The sequence below is a fragment of the Macaca thibetana genome, chromosome Y (assembly GCF_024542745.1).
Source record: "Macaca thibetana thibetana isolate TM-01 chromosome Y, ASM2454274v1, whole genome shotgun sequence".
NCBI lineage: Eukaryota > Metazoa > Chordata > Mammalia > Primates > Cercopithecidae > Macaca > Macaca thibetana.
Genome location: NC_065599.1, coordinates 3,222,789 through 3,240,301, shown reverse-complemented (window position 1 = coordinate 3,240,301; position 17,513 = coordinate 3,222,789). Strand labels below are relative to the sequence as shown.

The following is a 17,513-nucleotide window of genomic DNA, read 5'->3' as shown; positions in this document are numbered from 1 at the left end:
ATACGGAGATTCCAGCTTCAACCTGGGCATTACTTTTACCTTCCTGGATAGAATTGGAAGGGTGTCTTGTTACCACATGGCAGGGATGAAAACTCTAGCTCTCTACTTTACCTTCTCTGATTCCACTCCAGCAGAGGGTTGGGGTGCTTCATTATTGTCTGGTGCTATGTTCTAACTTAAACTTTGTTGTCCTGGCTGGCTTTTTTGATTGCTTCGTTTTGTGTTGTAATGTTTGACTAATGTAGAATGGCTATTGTAAAAAGATTTTTTTCTTAGTAAGGTGTCCTTTTCCTAGCCCTGTGACTACAGAATTTGGGCTTCAGGGGGACTTTTTGGTTCCTACCTATTTACATTTTTTGGGTACCAATTCCTTCAGGATCAAGTCTGTGATAACACCAGGTAAAAAGAATGCAGGGAACTCGCCCATCTTATCCCTTGTTGTGTCTTAAATTTCCTCAGTAGTTTATCTTCTTGCTCCATCCTTCAGTCTTATCTTTTTTTATATCTATCATGCAGGGATATTGTATTTATGCAAGTGGGAAAGTAAATCTGGTCCATCTACTTTATTACTCAAGAGATGACTCAAGAACTGCAATGAAGAAAATCTTTGCCAACTGAAATCCGAGTTTAAAATAACTGGGGAAATGTGGTTGAGAAAATACTGAAGTATATGTTGTGTGTTAACCTTTCTCTAGATTTTCTCAGTGTGTTTTTCTGTGTGTGTTTATGGGAGCATCTATTCCCTTTGTGCCATCCAAATTTATGCCCTCATTTGATTTATGGCAGATATAATTGAGAAGTCAGTTATTACTTTTTCCTAACTCCAGTCACTTCTTTTCCCTTGCCAGCTGACATTGTTTGATATGTCCCCTCCAAATTTCACATTGACATCCTGTGTCCACTGTGATAGTGTTGGGAGGCAGGACTTTTAAGAGGTCATTAGCCATGTGGGTGCAACCTTATGACTGAATTGATGATATTATCTGGAGAACAAGTTAGTTATTGTGTGAGTGGACTTTGGATAAAAGAATGAGTTTGGCCCCGATTTTCTTTTCATCGCATGCCCTTCACCACATGAGGCCATCCTGCCATGTTGTAACATAGAAAGAGGATCTCACCAAAGGCAGCCCTTTGGACTTCCCCACCTCCAGAATCATGAGCAAAATAAATCATTTTACAAATTACCCAGGTCAGCAACAAATGGACCCAAACACTTTACTTGTTCCTCTTTAGACAACTAAATTAGTTAACTTACAAAGGCACATGTCAAATTTCCTTTCAAATGATCAGAAAGCCCATATATATTTGTATAAAAAGTCGTACAATAGACTGCCACTGAAATAAAAGACCATTTTGCTCTTAACCACACTTTTAGAATAAAGAAAAAGCAAACATAAAGGTAAACATGCAATTTTATTTTTCAATAAGATAATTGCAGAAATTTTTAGTTTAGTTTTTTTTTTTTTGTCAATGTAAATGTTAGTTTCTGTTGTCATGTATAATCTGGTACTCTTTTAATGGAAGATCAGTTGTAATTAGGGTGATATTTGTCCAGTAGTGATGGTTGAAGAGCTGGCCTGGAACGAGGGGCAGTTAATGTATCAGCTCTCACAGGCATTTGCAACCATGGGTTGCCTGCTGGTAGCAGGTTAGGATATGGAGCCTCATTGACTGACACCACATGACATCTTCTTGGAATAGCAGATGGTTCCACTAGCAGCCTCAAATAACGGTTTTGTAAGGGAGATATGATGTGGTAATGAGAAGTTGTGGTTGTAATAAAATTCACAATATGGCCCCTTGCTTGCATATAGGTGCTATAAGAGTGCATATGAATAGTGGTCAACTGATTTAAAATAGAATGTTGATTTGTTGCAATTTCGTCTGATGGTCCAACTGAGGTTGAAGGTGAAGGATGAGGGAAACCACTTCTAATTGGGCCAGATGAATTAGCAGTCATCTGTCTGACTGAAGATTCCCTTGTTAGAGGCATATTTAAATTTTTAGAGGTCGAAAATAAACTTTCTTCACTAGCTTTAGCAGCTAAGGCAGAATTATGATTGTCCATGTTAGCCCCTGCTCTAAAATGCTTCCTGTTGAAATCTTCATTGAATAAAGTGGATATAAGTGAAGTATTTTTAACACCAATTCTTCTTTTCACTCTTACTAAAAGTTGGGGACAGCCACGTTTGAAATGTGGATTATAATAGAACTTTAACTAAAACCAAAGAAAAACGTAAGTGTCATTTTAAACCAAGAGACAAGTGACAATAACAAACATAACATAATAAATTGCAGATTTCAGTTTCATCACAGAAACTTAATGTCATAAAATAATTCACAAACATTGTTTACTATTTTTAAGAATGTGCTTCTTGGGAAAAAAGCACTCAAGTTGTTAAGCCTTCAACTGAAACCATGTTATATATTAATAGTAACATTGCATTAGGTGACTTTGGTACATTTATTTGGAGTTCATTGGTAAGATTCAAAGTTATTAGCAAAATTTGTTAAAACTCCGAAAGGTTAATGCTCAAGCTGAACTCAATAATTTCAAAAAATTAAATAATTTTTACCTTAATATTTTATATAATTTTCCAAATCTGGTATTGCTTCCTGTATTAACGTATTTACTGATGTACAAAGTAAAATTATATATATACTCTACATAAAGTGGTAATTGAAATGTGTTAATACCTTGCTTAAGACGAAGGATTCTTTCTCTTCTGCCAGAAAGGTGGCTACAGAGGCAGATCTTTGAAAATTCTGTCGAATTTTACTAAATCCATAAAGATTGAGCTGTCGAATAAAACTTTTGATACTGTCAGTTTGAAATATTCTGTAAGGAGCCTTTCTTTCCAAAATTTCTTTCTTGAAGAGTTCTTCATTAATCATTATGCAAGTTCCATTCTCATCCCATGAAATAGACTTGAATTGGTCACTTTCAACTATTTTCCAAAGTTTCCTGGGAAAGGTCAGAGAAAAAAAACCATTATCTTTATCTGGCTCAGAGTCACAAGCTGTGTAACGTGGTCTTTTTAAAGAGGATCCTTGTGACAAAACCTGAAAAGCATTTTCTTCAATCATTGACCTCAAGTCTGAGTCCTCAGGAAATGTGTGTTCACACAATGGAGACCTATTGGAAGCTTCTGAATCAGTTAATTCATCTTCTAGAGAAACATCTTGAGTTTCTGAAGAAACATGTTCCATCTCAAGTAAATATTTCCTGAGCTACTCTTCCAGGCTGCATGGTTTTCAAGATTGCAGCTTCAAATGCTGCTTCAGAAGGCCTAGGCAGGTAAAGTAATCTAGACCATCACCCTGGTTCCCAAGCTGAGTAGCAATGACATCACAAGAGGACTTTGGTCTCCTAGCAACCAACAGAAATCTGGCCAAAAGGGTTTCCTTCCCAGTCTGAGAAATGTATCCGGTGAAAGTAAAATTTAGACTGCTCACTTACACACTCTTAGCTGCAAAAATCTCATCCCTGCAGCATCATTTAAATACATAAGAAAATAATGTCCCTAATCCCCGAAATAAATGTAATTTTCTCCCTGACATATACACTCTTACTAGATTTGTTGGAGGAGCATAAGGCCTGGTAATTGCACAATGAAGAAAAAAAAAAGGAAAGAGAAAGAAAAAATGAATAATTTTAAAACCTCTATCACTTTGGCATGTTGGATTGAAAACTGATGCAGTGTAAACCTGTGTGGTAAAAAGACATAGTCATAGAGATAAAAGTTAGGTTACTGGTTGTTAGGGGCTGGAAAATAAAGAACTGTTTAGTAGATATGGAGTCTCCTGCTAGGCGATAGAAATATTTAGGAACTAGAGATAGATGATGATTGTACAGCATCAAAAACACATTATCTTCCATTGAATTGTACACTCAAACTTAATTTTGTATTATGTGAAACTTACCTTGAAAAATTAAGGAGAAAACAAATGTGAATAAAACTGATTACTTTCAGAATAAAAAGTTATTTATATGTATATCTCTTCAAAACATTTTTTAGTCACATCAGAAAAATATTGATTTTATTGGTGTGTCTGTAAATATCTGACAAATGGTCATGATTAAAGAGTTTTAAAAGCAGGTGATTTTCTTGTAAGGAGATCCCAAAGAGTGGGAGATGTGAAAAAATAGCAATAACAATAACAGTAATAAAAACAAGAAAATATTTTAAGAAAAGTAAATATGTATGTGTGTCCAAGCAGCAAATTGTTTTTTATTTGGCTCCAAGGGCCAAATCTCTATCAGATAAAAAGGTTTTGTAAGGAATAATCTTTGTGTCCTACAAATAAAGGTATCATCATTAAACAGGACTTGAATTTATGAACTAATTTTAGTGTTGAATAAAATAACCATGCCTAATTTTCAGTAAGAGTTTTTATATGTTCATGGTTGAAAGTTGATATATTAACATTCGAACTCCTTGGCATTGATAAGTGTTGAATATGTGTAGAAGAAAGAAATATAATATTGATATTTCTCATACTGTAGAGGGCAGTTCTCTCCTACTAGAAAGAGGTATCATTGTGAGAAGATTGTCTTGATTTAATATAGTTTAGGTTTTGTGGGGTTTTTTTGTGCTTGCTTAATTCAGAATTTTCCGTATTAGCATTATATAACAAAAATGTTCACATCATTAAACTCTTTGAGAAGATAAAACAGGTGCTCCTATCAAATGCTTGTGGTTCCTCAATTTTGACAGTTTTTTAAATTTACAAAGTGCAAAATTAAAATATCTTTTAATTTTTTGTTCTTTTCTGGGGAATTTTCGTGTTGCTCTATCTGAAGGGAGTGCAGGCTTCTTTTGTGATGGGAGCAGATGAATGATTACTGTCAGCAGCAAAAGATGGGACGTGGGTGTGGAGATAAGAGGGAGTTAATGGGAGGATCAGAAGACAAAATCACATTTAATGCAGGACAATCTAAGTCAAATTATGGCTGAGCATTTTGCATAGCTAAGATGCGTGACTGTTTAGGGAGAAAGAATGCTTTGGTGAGATGGCTCACCATTTCAGGGGCAGATGGCTCTGCTAAAGCTGATCCCTGCCTCCAAACTGAAAGGCTACCTTTAGTCATAAAAAGGCAATAAAATAAGCAATTTCATATAAAAAACGTAAATGTAAAGTAGGCTGTATCCACTTAGCTACGTAAAAAAATGAGATGTTTGTCTGACCTCCTTAGTGACAACTTGTGGTACCCATGTTCTTCTTCAGCCTCCCATTTAGCTGGCTCTCCAGGAAAAGGCCAGCAGGCTGAGACAATTATTCAATTTCTTTAATTATTTTAATTTCTATTTTTAGAGACAGAATCTTGCTATGTTGTTCAGGCTGGCTTCAAATTATAGGCCTGAAGTGATCCACCCACCTTGGACATATAAATTGTTAAGGTTACCAGTATGAGCCACCATATCTTCCTAATTTTTAAAAACTTTTTGTAGAGATGGTGCTCACTATTTTGCCAAACCAGGTTCAAAATTCTTGGCCTCAAGCATTCTTCTGCCTTGGCTTTCAGAATTATTGGAATTGTGAATATGAGCCAAAAAACATAATCTAAAATATGCCTTACCTTCTTAATTATCACTTAATATTTTATCTAGTCAAGGTAAAGCATCATATTTAATGATAGAGTGGAATAAGTTGTGATACAAATTTATTGGAGTTTGAGCCAATTTTAAAACAATAAACACACATTTAGATTAGACAATTTTAAGTTTACTAAGAATTCTCTCACAAAATTACTACAAAAAAAGTTTATTGTATATTTAAAATTTGAAATAATATTTTTATGGTTAGGAAAATGTAAGGCAGGATAATAGATAACCAAACCAATTATAAGTTCCCCATGAATAAAATCTAAAGCCATATACCAGTCACTGGCAGCAACACAAACTACTTTTTTCTTAATGTAAAATCCTGTGCTAGTGAGGAATATAGCAGCAATCTGTATACTAATGATAGCCATTTATTTTGAATCAGGCAGAAAAATAATTCTCCTCTTTAAATAAAAAGCACACACACAGTAAAGACTTGTATTTTCAAGCTCTGTCTTAAAATTTTGTTAGGTAAGAATAATTTTTAGTGATTATCTTGCCACTTCACTAACCCATATTTCAAACTAATCTTTAAGTAAAAAATAGTAATTTGTGTAATAAATAAAAGCTCTTCATATTTCCATATATTAAAGTCCATTATTCTAAGGTATAGATATCTTAAAACAATTTATTTTTTCTTCAAAACAACTAAACCAGAAAGGCAACACATTCACATATATTAAGGCTAATGATTCCATGAAAATAGGTAAAAGACTGAAGAAAAGTATGGAATACATGTTGATGCCTTGTAAAGAATCCTACAAGCCAAGCGCACATTATTTTTATTACTAAGAAGCTAATCTAGACCAGGCACAGTGGCCTAGGTCTGTAATCCCAACACGTTGGGAGGCCGAGGCGGGCGGATCATGAGGTCAGGAAATCGAGAGCATCCTGGCTAACGTGGTGAAATCCCGTCTGTACTAAAAATTAAAAATAAATAAATACATAAATACATAAATAAAACATTAGCCAGGCATGGTGGCGGGCGCCTGTAGTCCCAGCTACTCAGGAGGCTGAGGCAGGAGAATGGCGGGAACCTGGGAGGCGGAGCTTGCAGTGAGCTGAGATCCGGCCACTGCACTCCAGCCTGGGTGAGAGAGCGAGACTCCTTCTCAAAAAATAAAAAAAATAAATAAAATAAAATAAAATAATAAAAAAAAGAAGCTAATCTAAAAGATTTCCATGAGCAAGGTTTAAATAAACACCATTACATATAAGCAGTTCTTTCACAAACTGCAAATATTCTCAACTTTATTACTTTCATTTATGCATAAATGTCACATTTTGTTACTATACACTTTTTTCAAAGGCTGGTGACATGATGATGTGATGCGATCTTGCAAGAGTTAGCCATAATATATATATCTTATCATCTCATCATCTTTATCATGTCCATTTGTTTATTGTTTACTAAGTATATAAGCATTTTACCACCTCTCCTGCCATATATATGACATACACTTCAGCGTGTAATGAAATATATTTATGTACTCTCCACCAAAACACTGATTTTTAAAATTTATTTATCATCCATTTTAAATTCTGTTAAATCTTCATCATCAAATTTATATCAGGAATCTTAGTCATTATCCTACCATTTTTTGAATAATGTAAGAATAATAATACACACTGCTTGCCTGACCACTGTGTGCAAACACATCTACAAGTCTGTATTTTGTGATCTCTGTAGTTTTATTTTCAGGTTACTCTTTCTGATGAATCAGATTTTCTGATCTGATGTTATATTGTTCCAGCTTTGCAACGCCTGCTACTGTGTAAGGTCCCATGTCCAGCTTCCAAGGAAATTCAAAATAATCACTGAATGTAATTGCATATTTTTTAGTCATACTCACATCATTTGTGTTGACCAAAACAAAAGAAAATTATTTAAATAGCAAGTGCTTAATTGTGTTAACATACCATAAACAGAGAACATGTACAAATGTCTTCATTTCCTGAGCAAATATTACAACAATTTAGTGACAATTTAAAGTTTATAATCTTTTTTAAATTATTTATAAAAAGATAAGTAAATAATTTTTAACATCATTGGGGTAATTATGCTATGACTAAATTAAGCAATACTTTCTTATGAAAGCTTACAATAATTAGATACAGTAATCTTTTGGTATGGATAGGGGATTGGCTCCAGAACCATCTTAAATACTGTAATTTGTGTCTGGTCAAGCTTCTGATTTACAATGGTGCAGTACATAAATATAATGCACACCCATCCTCCTGTGCAGTTTACTTTATCTGTACATAATTCATTAATAAAATGTAAATGGTATATAGACAGATATTATACTCTAACAGCTTTTTAATTTGTTACATTTTACTGTAGTATTGTTATTTTTTTTTGTTTTCACATATTTAATACATGTTTAGAAAAATCTGTGTTTGCAGAACCTGTGTATGTAAAAGGTCTCTTATTTGTTGCAAATCAGAAAACATTACTGACACAGACACTGATGGCTGTGTGGTTCCATATAGCCACTACTATCTGTGTTACTTCTCTAATATATTCTGTTATGTGATTAAGCAGAATTTAGTGTGAGTAAACTAAAGATACATAGTATGCTATAAGTGTAGCAGCTAATACTTATAGTGCTTAAAGACTAGGTAATACATTAAGAGCTGCACACATATTAATAAATTTCATTGTCACCACCCATTCTTTTTGTGTGACAGAGTTTCATGCACTCCACCTAGGCTGCAGTGCAATGGCAGGGTCTTGGCTCCCTCAATCTATGCCTCTCAGATTCAAGTGATTCACCTGTCTCAGCCTCCCCAGCAGCTAGTATTACAGGCATCTGCCACCACACCTGGCTAATTTTTATACTTTTAGTAGAGATGGGGCTTCACCCTGTTGGCAAGGCTGGTCTCTCTGTCTTATAAATAGATAAAACCTATATATAATTACTTTAAAAGGTGTGGATTAAGAGTAGCAGGTAGGGTGAAAATAAATTTTTCCAAGTCTCAGAGGTATAAATAGCAGCAGAATGATATTAAAAATAAACCACAATTTAAATGACAGGTGCAAAATAATGCAGCCAGCTTGGATGTGAGACATTATGAAGGTCAAGAAAGACATATTATTTAATACATAAGACCTTCAAAGACATTTTATCATTACATCTCCCAATCAAATTTCAAACAAATAAAATTATCTGGTTAGGCCTAAAGAAAGCAATCTGTTTGTGAAACTACAAGTGATTATTAAAATCTGTTGTAACTCCATAAAATTAAAGAAACATTTTGCTTCAAAAGATATCTATAGTAGAAAAAGTGTAAGTCTTTCTTCTATCAACTCTTCAAGATTCAGTCAGTAAATTGCAATTTGTTTTAGAGTAGGGATGAAAAAAAATTCTGGGAGATTCTTTTACATTCCAAATTATTCACCTAAAGGGACTAACTATGTTTTCCTAGTCAGTCACTATATTTTGTCAATAACATTTCCCTTTAATCCAGTTATCATCTTGACTACCTCTCTGATACCACTAAAACAGTAAGGATAAAGCAGAAGTTCATTTTGTGGTTGAGCACAAACACTTCTAATGTCTTTTGGTTCTATTCAATGAGATAATTATTTTTTTCAAAACTGAACAAAACATACTTATTAGCACATTTTACAACGATACGCATATGCACTTTCCATTTGATATACTGTCCCAAAGAATCAAGATTTTAATGACTGTTCATTTGATTTCTCACATTTGCATCAAAAGATATTATTTAAAATAGAAATTATAAAATATATTCTACACATTTTTCCTGTGAAAACTGATTCTTTCTTTGTCACTGAAGCTAAAATGCAGTGGCACAATTCCAGTTCACTGTGGTCTCAAACTCTTTGGCTTGAGCTGGGTTTTCCCCAATCATTATTCCTCTGTGTCTTGTTAATGAACTGGGCTACACATCAGCAGGTGAGCAGTGACCAAGCACAGAAGCTCTATCTCTATTTAAAACACTATGTATGGTTAACATTACTGTGGGAGATCCGCTTTCTGTAAGATCAGTGGCAGCATCAGATTTGTATAGAAGCGAGGGCCCAACTGTTAACTACACATGTGAGAAATTTAGCTCTTGCACTACTTAGAAGAATAAAAAAAAAAAAAAAACTGATCACCCGTAAATATCTGCCATCATCCACAGATAGAACTATCTAGCTTCCAGGAAAAGAAGTTCAGGTCTCTCACTGATTCTGCGTTCTCTCACTGATTCTGCGTTATGGTGAGTTGTATAATTATTTCATTAAATATTATAATGTAATAATAACAGAAATACAGTGCAAAATCAATGTAGGGCATTCGAATATTTCCAAAACTGTCCCCAAAATCCCAGTTCATGAAAATCTTGTCTTTCACGAAACTTGGCCCTAGTACCAAATGGTTGCAAATGGTCATACATAGGTGCATGAACACATAAATACTTGAGTGAAAGTTCTGAAGACAGAGTTCAAAGTGTTATGATAATTTCAAGGAACAAGAACAGAAGTGTTAACTAGATTGCAGAAAATAAAATGTTTTGAGTAGAGAAACCTAATGAAAATAAATTGTTGACACAAGAAAAAATGAGAGTGAGGGATATGTGAGGATAGAGAATGGAAATAGGTGAATTAGAATTATATATGCAGATCATATTTATAACGTAGGCTACAGTTTAGCTATGAAATTTCTCAACTTATACTGAAAGATATAATGGGGAATCAGTGCATTACAGGTGCACTACTGACTTTTAAAATAAATCTAATTGATATGCTAATACACAGAAGGGGAACTGCAATGAGTGAAACAGAAGGCAGCACAGAAACCAGAATATCCTTTTTACTTCCTACCTCTGAGCTATCTATGAAGTACCTTCTTGAAAGAACAATAAACTCTTACGAAGGGGTGCAGCTTCTACAAACTAGAAAGAGCGATATACTGGAGTATATAGTAAAAACTTGTGCCTGAGTGTTTTATTACCATATATGTAACAAATTTGGCCTTGAAGAAGAGTGAAACAAAGAAAACAAAATCATGATGTCATTAAGCTATTTTTTTTCTCTCTGTCTCTGTCTCTCTCTCTTTCTCTCTTGTGTGCATGTATAGTTGTGTGTGCATGTGTGGTTGTTTGTGCATGTATGCATGTGTGTGTGTGCCTGTGTGTGTGTGTGTGTGTGTGTGGCATGGCTTCTTTTCATTACTCAGTTTGAAGAGCAGAAACACAGTATCAGCTCAGGTGATGTTTTCACCTCAGTGTCCCAGGTAGATTGGACTACCTGTGCAGACTGTTACGCTCAGCTACTTTATTGCATCTTAGTAAAGACGGGATATCACCATTTTGCTCAGGCTGTTTCTGAATGCCTGAAATCAAGTAATCGGCCTGCCTTGGCTTCCCAAAGTGTTAAGGCTGTCAGTGGGCATGACAGGGTCTGGTCTACCTAACTGAGATTTTTAGATTTTCCAGATCTAAAAACCAACCAAGTGTTATTGGTCACTTTTGTAAGAGGCTCAAAAACTATAAGATTACATTCAGGTTGCAAAAATTGTGTATTATATAAAGTTACACATTATATATTTATATATAAGTGTGTATATATATATTTTGAAGGACTATGAAGCAGTACCTTTTTTCAGTGATTAAAATATTCATTCAATAATAAAAATGTTTGATATGAATAATGTTGATTTTTGAGGTGATTATTATACAAAATCTCAAGAATAAACGCTGCTCTGGAAAATAAAACACATCACTGATGCATTAATCTAACTTGAAGAGTATGATGAAGAAACTGTAAACAAATATCAAAAGTTAGTAAACGGAATGGTATTTTATATTTCCAAGTAGCTGATAATACAGGCTTATATCACCACACCTGAATAATTTTTGCATATATATATATATATATATATTTTTTTTTTTTGTAGAGACAGGGTTTTGCCTCTTCTCTCAAGCTTGTAAAATAATTTGTATTATGTGTGATAACAGTGCCCTAGTCATATATTTTTAAAAAATCTTTAGAGATGCATTAAAATAGCTATACAGCTAAAAATATATACTTGACATTTGCTTCATTCAAGAACTGTTAAATCAAGGAGATGACTTCATTTTTATATTTTGATTATATGGATTATAAATCTTCTTGTAATAAGAAGTTAATTACACCTAAAGAGATGAAATAATATAGTGCCTGTCTTTGCTGTCACAATTTTTACCTTTATCTATTAGGATAATAATAATAAAAGTGACCAAGAAAGACAGCTAGAATATTACTGTTGTTTAAATATTACACATCAAATAAATTATGTATTTTAAAGATATATTTAAAAATTTAGTGTACAGATGATTTTATCAAAACTAGATTGATAAGTCACCTATAATTTACCTGAAACTCTTCTATCCTTTTTTTTTAAATCCCTGTGAACAACAAGGTGGTAAGTGTGAGTTTGTGTGTTTCAACCCTGTTTCTGTTACTAATCTTTCAGGTTCACTATTGAGTGGGTCCTGAGTTTTTGACACATATCCAGGGACAGTGAGGTATGTGGATCACAGGAGAATAACCAATGTAAATAGATGCTTTATTGACTGAATGTACAGCTCTTAGGAGACAGAAAGTGGGAAACTCCATTTCAAAAACAGGATATACCTACATTCGTGTAACACTCAGTGATAACAGGACCAAGAGTGACCAGTTTCAGTGGAAAAGTAAGTTGTTAAAACATCTCTGAAGCCCTCAGTGGAGAGAAGTTTCAGAGTGGGTAGCTTCTATCTGCAGGAAGGTTGTTGAGATGTACCTGCAGTGTTAAGTTTGGAGGAGACCTATCTATTTGCATCTGTGTAATGCCAATAAGGGCACAACTCACAGCAGAGAGGTGGCACATGGTTGGTAAATCCACTTTAAGTCAGGCTATTTCAAAATCTGATGCTGGGCATGGCGGCTCATGTCTGTAATCCTAGCACTTTGTGAGGCCAAGGCAGATGAATCACTTGAGGTTTAAGTTTTGAGACCAGTCTGACAAACATGGAGTAACATCATCTCTTATAATAAAAATACAAAATCACCCAGGTGTGATGGTGCATTCCTTTAATCCCTGCTACTGGGGAGTGGAGGCAAGACAATCGCTTGAACCTGGGAGGTGAAGGTTGCAGTGAGCCGAGGTCACACCATAGTATTCCAGCCATGGCAACAACAGCAAAACATTGTCACCATAAAATAAAAAAATACATAAAAATATAAATATATATGAATGAGTGAAAAGGAAAAAGACATCTAACCCTAAAAATAACACATAATACTAATGCTGAAACACTAACAATAACCGTCATTGCCAAACCCTAATCCTCACATAAACTCAACCTGAACCATTAACAAAATGTATCACTAACCCTAAATGTAATCCTACCCCTACCCATAACCCTAAAACTATCCCTACACCTACTGTAACCCTAAACCTATGCAAAGCCTAAATCTACCCTAAACCCTAACACTCACCAAAACCCTAACCTAAATATTAAACCAAATCCTAAATCTAAAACTAACTCTAAACAGTGAACCCTAACCTCAGCTCTAAATCTAACCCCTAAAGCTAACTTCAAATGTAACCCTAAAAGTATACTTAACTCTAACCCTAAAACTAAAACTCTAACCTTAAAAATGTAAGCCTAACACCTAACCAATATCCCTAATCCAAAGTTCTACCCCAAACCCTAATTCTAACCAAACCCCTAATCTTAAAACACTGAGACTAACACTACTTTAATTGTAACCCACAACCTCAGACACAACCCCAGCCATAACCCTAACTTTAACCCCAATGCCAAATCCAACCCAGACCTTAAGTCGTAACCCTAAACCCAACGCTAACCCATAACCCTAAACCTGACACTGACACTGATGCTGAACATAACCCTGAGCCAATCTTAACCCAAACAGAAAAATAAACTCAAACCCTAACACAAAAGTCCTAACTCTAATGCTAAACTCTAACCCGGCCACTACCACTACCACTCATCCAAATCCTAACCCTAAAACTAGCCCTATAATTCTAACTGTAACACTATAAAATAACCCAAACACTAAATTTAACCCAAACTCAGAAACCCTAACCTGAATACTAGTAATAAGCCATAATCCTAACCATAATTTACTCCAACCTTACCACAATCCTAACCACAAGGCTACCCCTTAACCATACCCCAACGGTAAATCCTATTCCTAACCTCAACCCGAAAACGTTAACTCTAACCTTAAAGTATCTGCAATGCCAGCCGTAACTCTAAACACTGAAACCAAACACTAAAACTAACCCAACCCAAACTCTAACTGTAAATACTAATTTGTAATCTTGACCCTTAACCCAACCCTAATCCTAACGCTAACCCTAAGCTCTAATACTGACCTTGACTCTAGCTGCAATACAACACCAATCACAAAGCAAACACCACTAATTGCAAATCCCAAAAGCTAATAAAAACCCTACAGAATAACCCATAACAAAAAACTCTAACCCTAAAGTCCAACTTCTAATGCTAAACCCAGACACTGATCCTAACACGAATTAAAGCCTAAATCTAAGACTAACCCTAACTACTAAGATAAACATAAACTTTATGCCATAACCCTAACTCTCTAACCCTAACCCTAATCGCTAATGATATCCCTAACCCATAACACTAACACTAACCCCAACCCCATCCATACACCAACCTCAACTCAACCCAAAACCTAACACTATCCATAACCAAAACCACTTGCTTAAACAATAAACCTAACCATAATCTTCACATAATCATAACCATAATCTTGAAACTAAAAGTAGGAATTAATGCTAACACAAAACCTAATATTACACCTATCCATACACACTAAACCCTAAACCTAACACTAACAATTAACACTAACCCTAAGGATAAACGTCTACCACTAAACCTAAACCTAAACAGAACCCAAAATGTTAAACCTTCCCCTAATTTTAACAACTAACCATAACCATAACACAAACACTAATCTTAAACCTAAATGTAACCCCTAATACTAATATTAACCCCCCAAAAACCCTAACACTAACCCTAACCCAAATAACCCTTAACACTAACCCTAGACCAAACCCTAAACCCTAACACTAAACCACTCAATCTTGATCTTAGCCTATCATAAACCTTAAACCAAACACGTAACCCTAACCCTAATCTTACTCTAACTCTAACACTAAAATCTAAACCCTAACTATAATCCTATACAATAAACCCAATCCCAACTTTAGCCCTAAACTCTGACCCTTAACCTAACCCCACCCTAACATTAGGCAAAACCCTAAACCCTTATCCTAACCATCTACTGACACTAACCCTAAACCTAAATGCTAAACAATAACCCTGAAAAATAATATTGAACCCTAAACACTAACCCTAATGCTAACCTGAAACCCTAACCAGGACCCAAGCCCTAAACCCTAAACCAAATCCTTATTCTTATCCTAACACTAACCCTAAACCCAAACCCTAACACTAATGGACTAACCCTCTTATCCTAACCCTCACTGTCACCTTAACTCTCACCCTTAGTACTAACCCTAACCCTTACCATGACGTTAACCCAGAACCTAACCCTAAACTAACCCCAACCTCTAACTGTAAGACTATTTATTACCATAAAACTAAGCATAACTTGACCCCAAACCTAACATCTAATCTTGATTCTAACTCTAGCCCTAAACACAACTGTAACCTGACTGAAATCCTAATCCTAACAATAACCCTAATCCTACCACAACACTAACCTCTAAGCCAACGCCAGACCTAACCCTCAATCTAACCATTTTTCTGCAATTATAAACCCCTATCCCTAATCCCAATCTTCTCTCTCATTCTTAATATTATCCTATTATCCTACAAAAGAATTTTAAATATATCCTCTATGACTCTAACCTCTAACGCCTAATGGCCGTAAGAGTACACTAAACCTCACCTCTCTTTTACTCCAATTGAAAATTGAATTAAACAGATGATATAACTGGGAAAAAAAAAAAAAAAAACAAAACACCAAATGTTAAAAAAATCTGATAATTAGGGACATTATAATTTTTAACCAAATAATAGTACCTGGAATTTGCTACATGGGGAAGACCTTACACACCTCAATGATTAAGTTGATTAAATTCCTTTTTTTAGAAAATTGAGGGTTTTTCAACATTCTGAAGCCATCCCTTTTCAATATAACATGTAAGTTAAATGATGGGAAAACAGTACATGTTTATCTCAACGGTTACAGAAAATACTTCAAGTTAGTCAACATATTTAATGATAACAACATCCAATAAACTGTGCTTCAAATTTCTTTCACCTGATAAGATGTCTTTATGCAAAATCCACAACAATCAGCATCTGAATTGTTGGGAATCAAAGCTTTAAGGTGAGGATCACAGCATTGATGCTCACTTTCATTGTATTCAATATTGTACTAGAAGTTCCATCCAAAACAATTAGGAAAGAAAAATATATACAAAGCTATTTGGATGTGGAAAAATAAAAGTAAAACTATTTTTTTGGATCTCACAGTCTCATACACAGAAAATCATAAGAAACCAAAAAGAAATAACAAATTCTAGTAAACAAATTAAACATACAATAGAAAATATTAATACACTAAAATCTATTTTTTTCATAGCAATAAACCATATGAAAATGAATTTGATACAACAATTTTATTTGTAAAAACAACAAGCTGCCTGTCCTCCAACCTCCCTGGAGTCCACGGGAGCAGGCAGCAGTAACAGTGAAAGCCATTTGGAGTGGCCCAGGTCATTTTACTGAGAAGGAAAGCATTGAGGTCAATTTGAGAGACATCCCTTCACAAGTGCTGCCAAAAGTATGCACATATTGTACCTAAATGTTTCACAACACCTACAGCTCCACAATGATTTCTAAATTCCCATTTCACCTGAAACTGCACCAGAACTGTTGACAGCTGTGAACTTTCTAGATTGTATATAAATACAATTGATTTATAGGATAAAATAAACTATAATATACTGATAATTTGTTCAGTGTTTAAGACCTGTAGTTCAGTTAGTATTTTTTATAGATAACATATTCCCTGTATGCAAGGTAACTAGAAAATCAATTTAAAAAATATTATCTTCTGTTTTTTGCATAACAGAGTTGAAATTTGTTTGTATTGTGAAGAAATTAAGGCCATTTTCACAAACAGAGAAATAAATAAATATGCTAATTCATAGGTGGTTTTGCCTTATCCCTTGAATATGACTATTAAAATGCATAATGTTGACAAAGGAAATGATGAAAATTAGGCATAAATGAATAATTGCATTATACATATGTTCATAACTTAACTAAAAGATTGATTTTTATGTAACCATAATGTAAATGTTTTCTCAAAGCCTATAATCTCAGCACTTTCAGAGGCCAAGGCAGGCAGATCATGTGAGTTCAGGTGTTTGAGACGTGCCCAGGCAACATGGCAAACCTTTGTCTCTACCAAAAAATATGAAAAGTTGGCTGAGGCTAAGGCGGAGGAACAACTGAACTCAGCAGTCAAGAGACTGCATTGAGCCACGATGGCATTTCTGCACTCCAGACTGGGCAACAAAGTGAGACCCTGTCTCAAAAAAAAAAGAAAGAAGAGGTGAAATTTTTTATGTCCTTTGATTAACCCGAGTATTGTTTGTTTCTACAATTTAAGAACTTTACTTCAAAACAATTTTGGAAGGTTACTGAGTACAATTTTTGAAGAAGCAACAGAACTATACCCAGATGATCAACGAGTTAACTATATGACTTACAAGCAAAGCATCCTTGGCAACTTTCAAAATAGAAAGAAAAAGAAAATCCGGCAAGGTATTATGGCTTAGGTTTGCTAATATTCTTTTTTTTTCTTTTTTTTTTTGATTTAAGAAATCCCAT

At 34.6% G+C, this 17,513-nt stretch overlaps 1 protein-coding gene across 1 annotated transcript; it reads right to left on the bottom strand.

The window, feature by feature from the left end:
* Positions 1-1,399: 1,399 nt before the first annotated feature.
* LOC126947169 (heat shock transcription factor, Y-linked-like) lies at positions 1,400-3,327 on the bottom strand. The gene is made up of 2 exons (XM_050777899.1): positions 2,698-3,327; positions 1,400-2,218 (listed from the first exon to the last, which is right to left on the bottom strand). The coding sequence occupies exons 1-2, from the start codon at positions 3,208-3,210 to the stop codon at positions 1,526-1,528; spliced, it is 1,206 nt and encodes a 401-aa protein (XP_050633856.1). The 5' UTR covers positions 3,211-3,327; the 3' UTR covers positions 1,400-1,525.
* Positions 3,328-17,513: the final 14,186 nt, after the last annotated feature.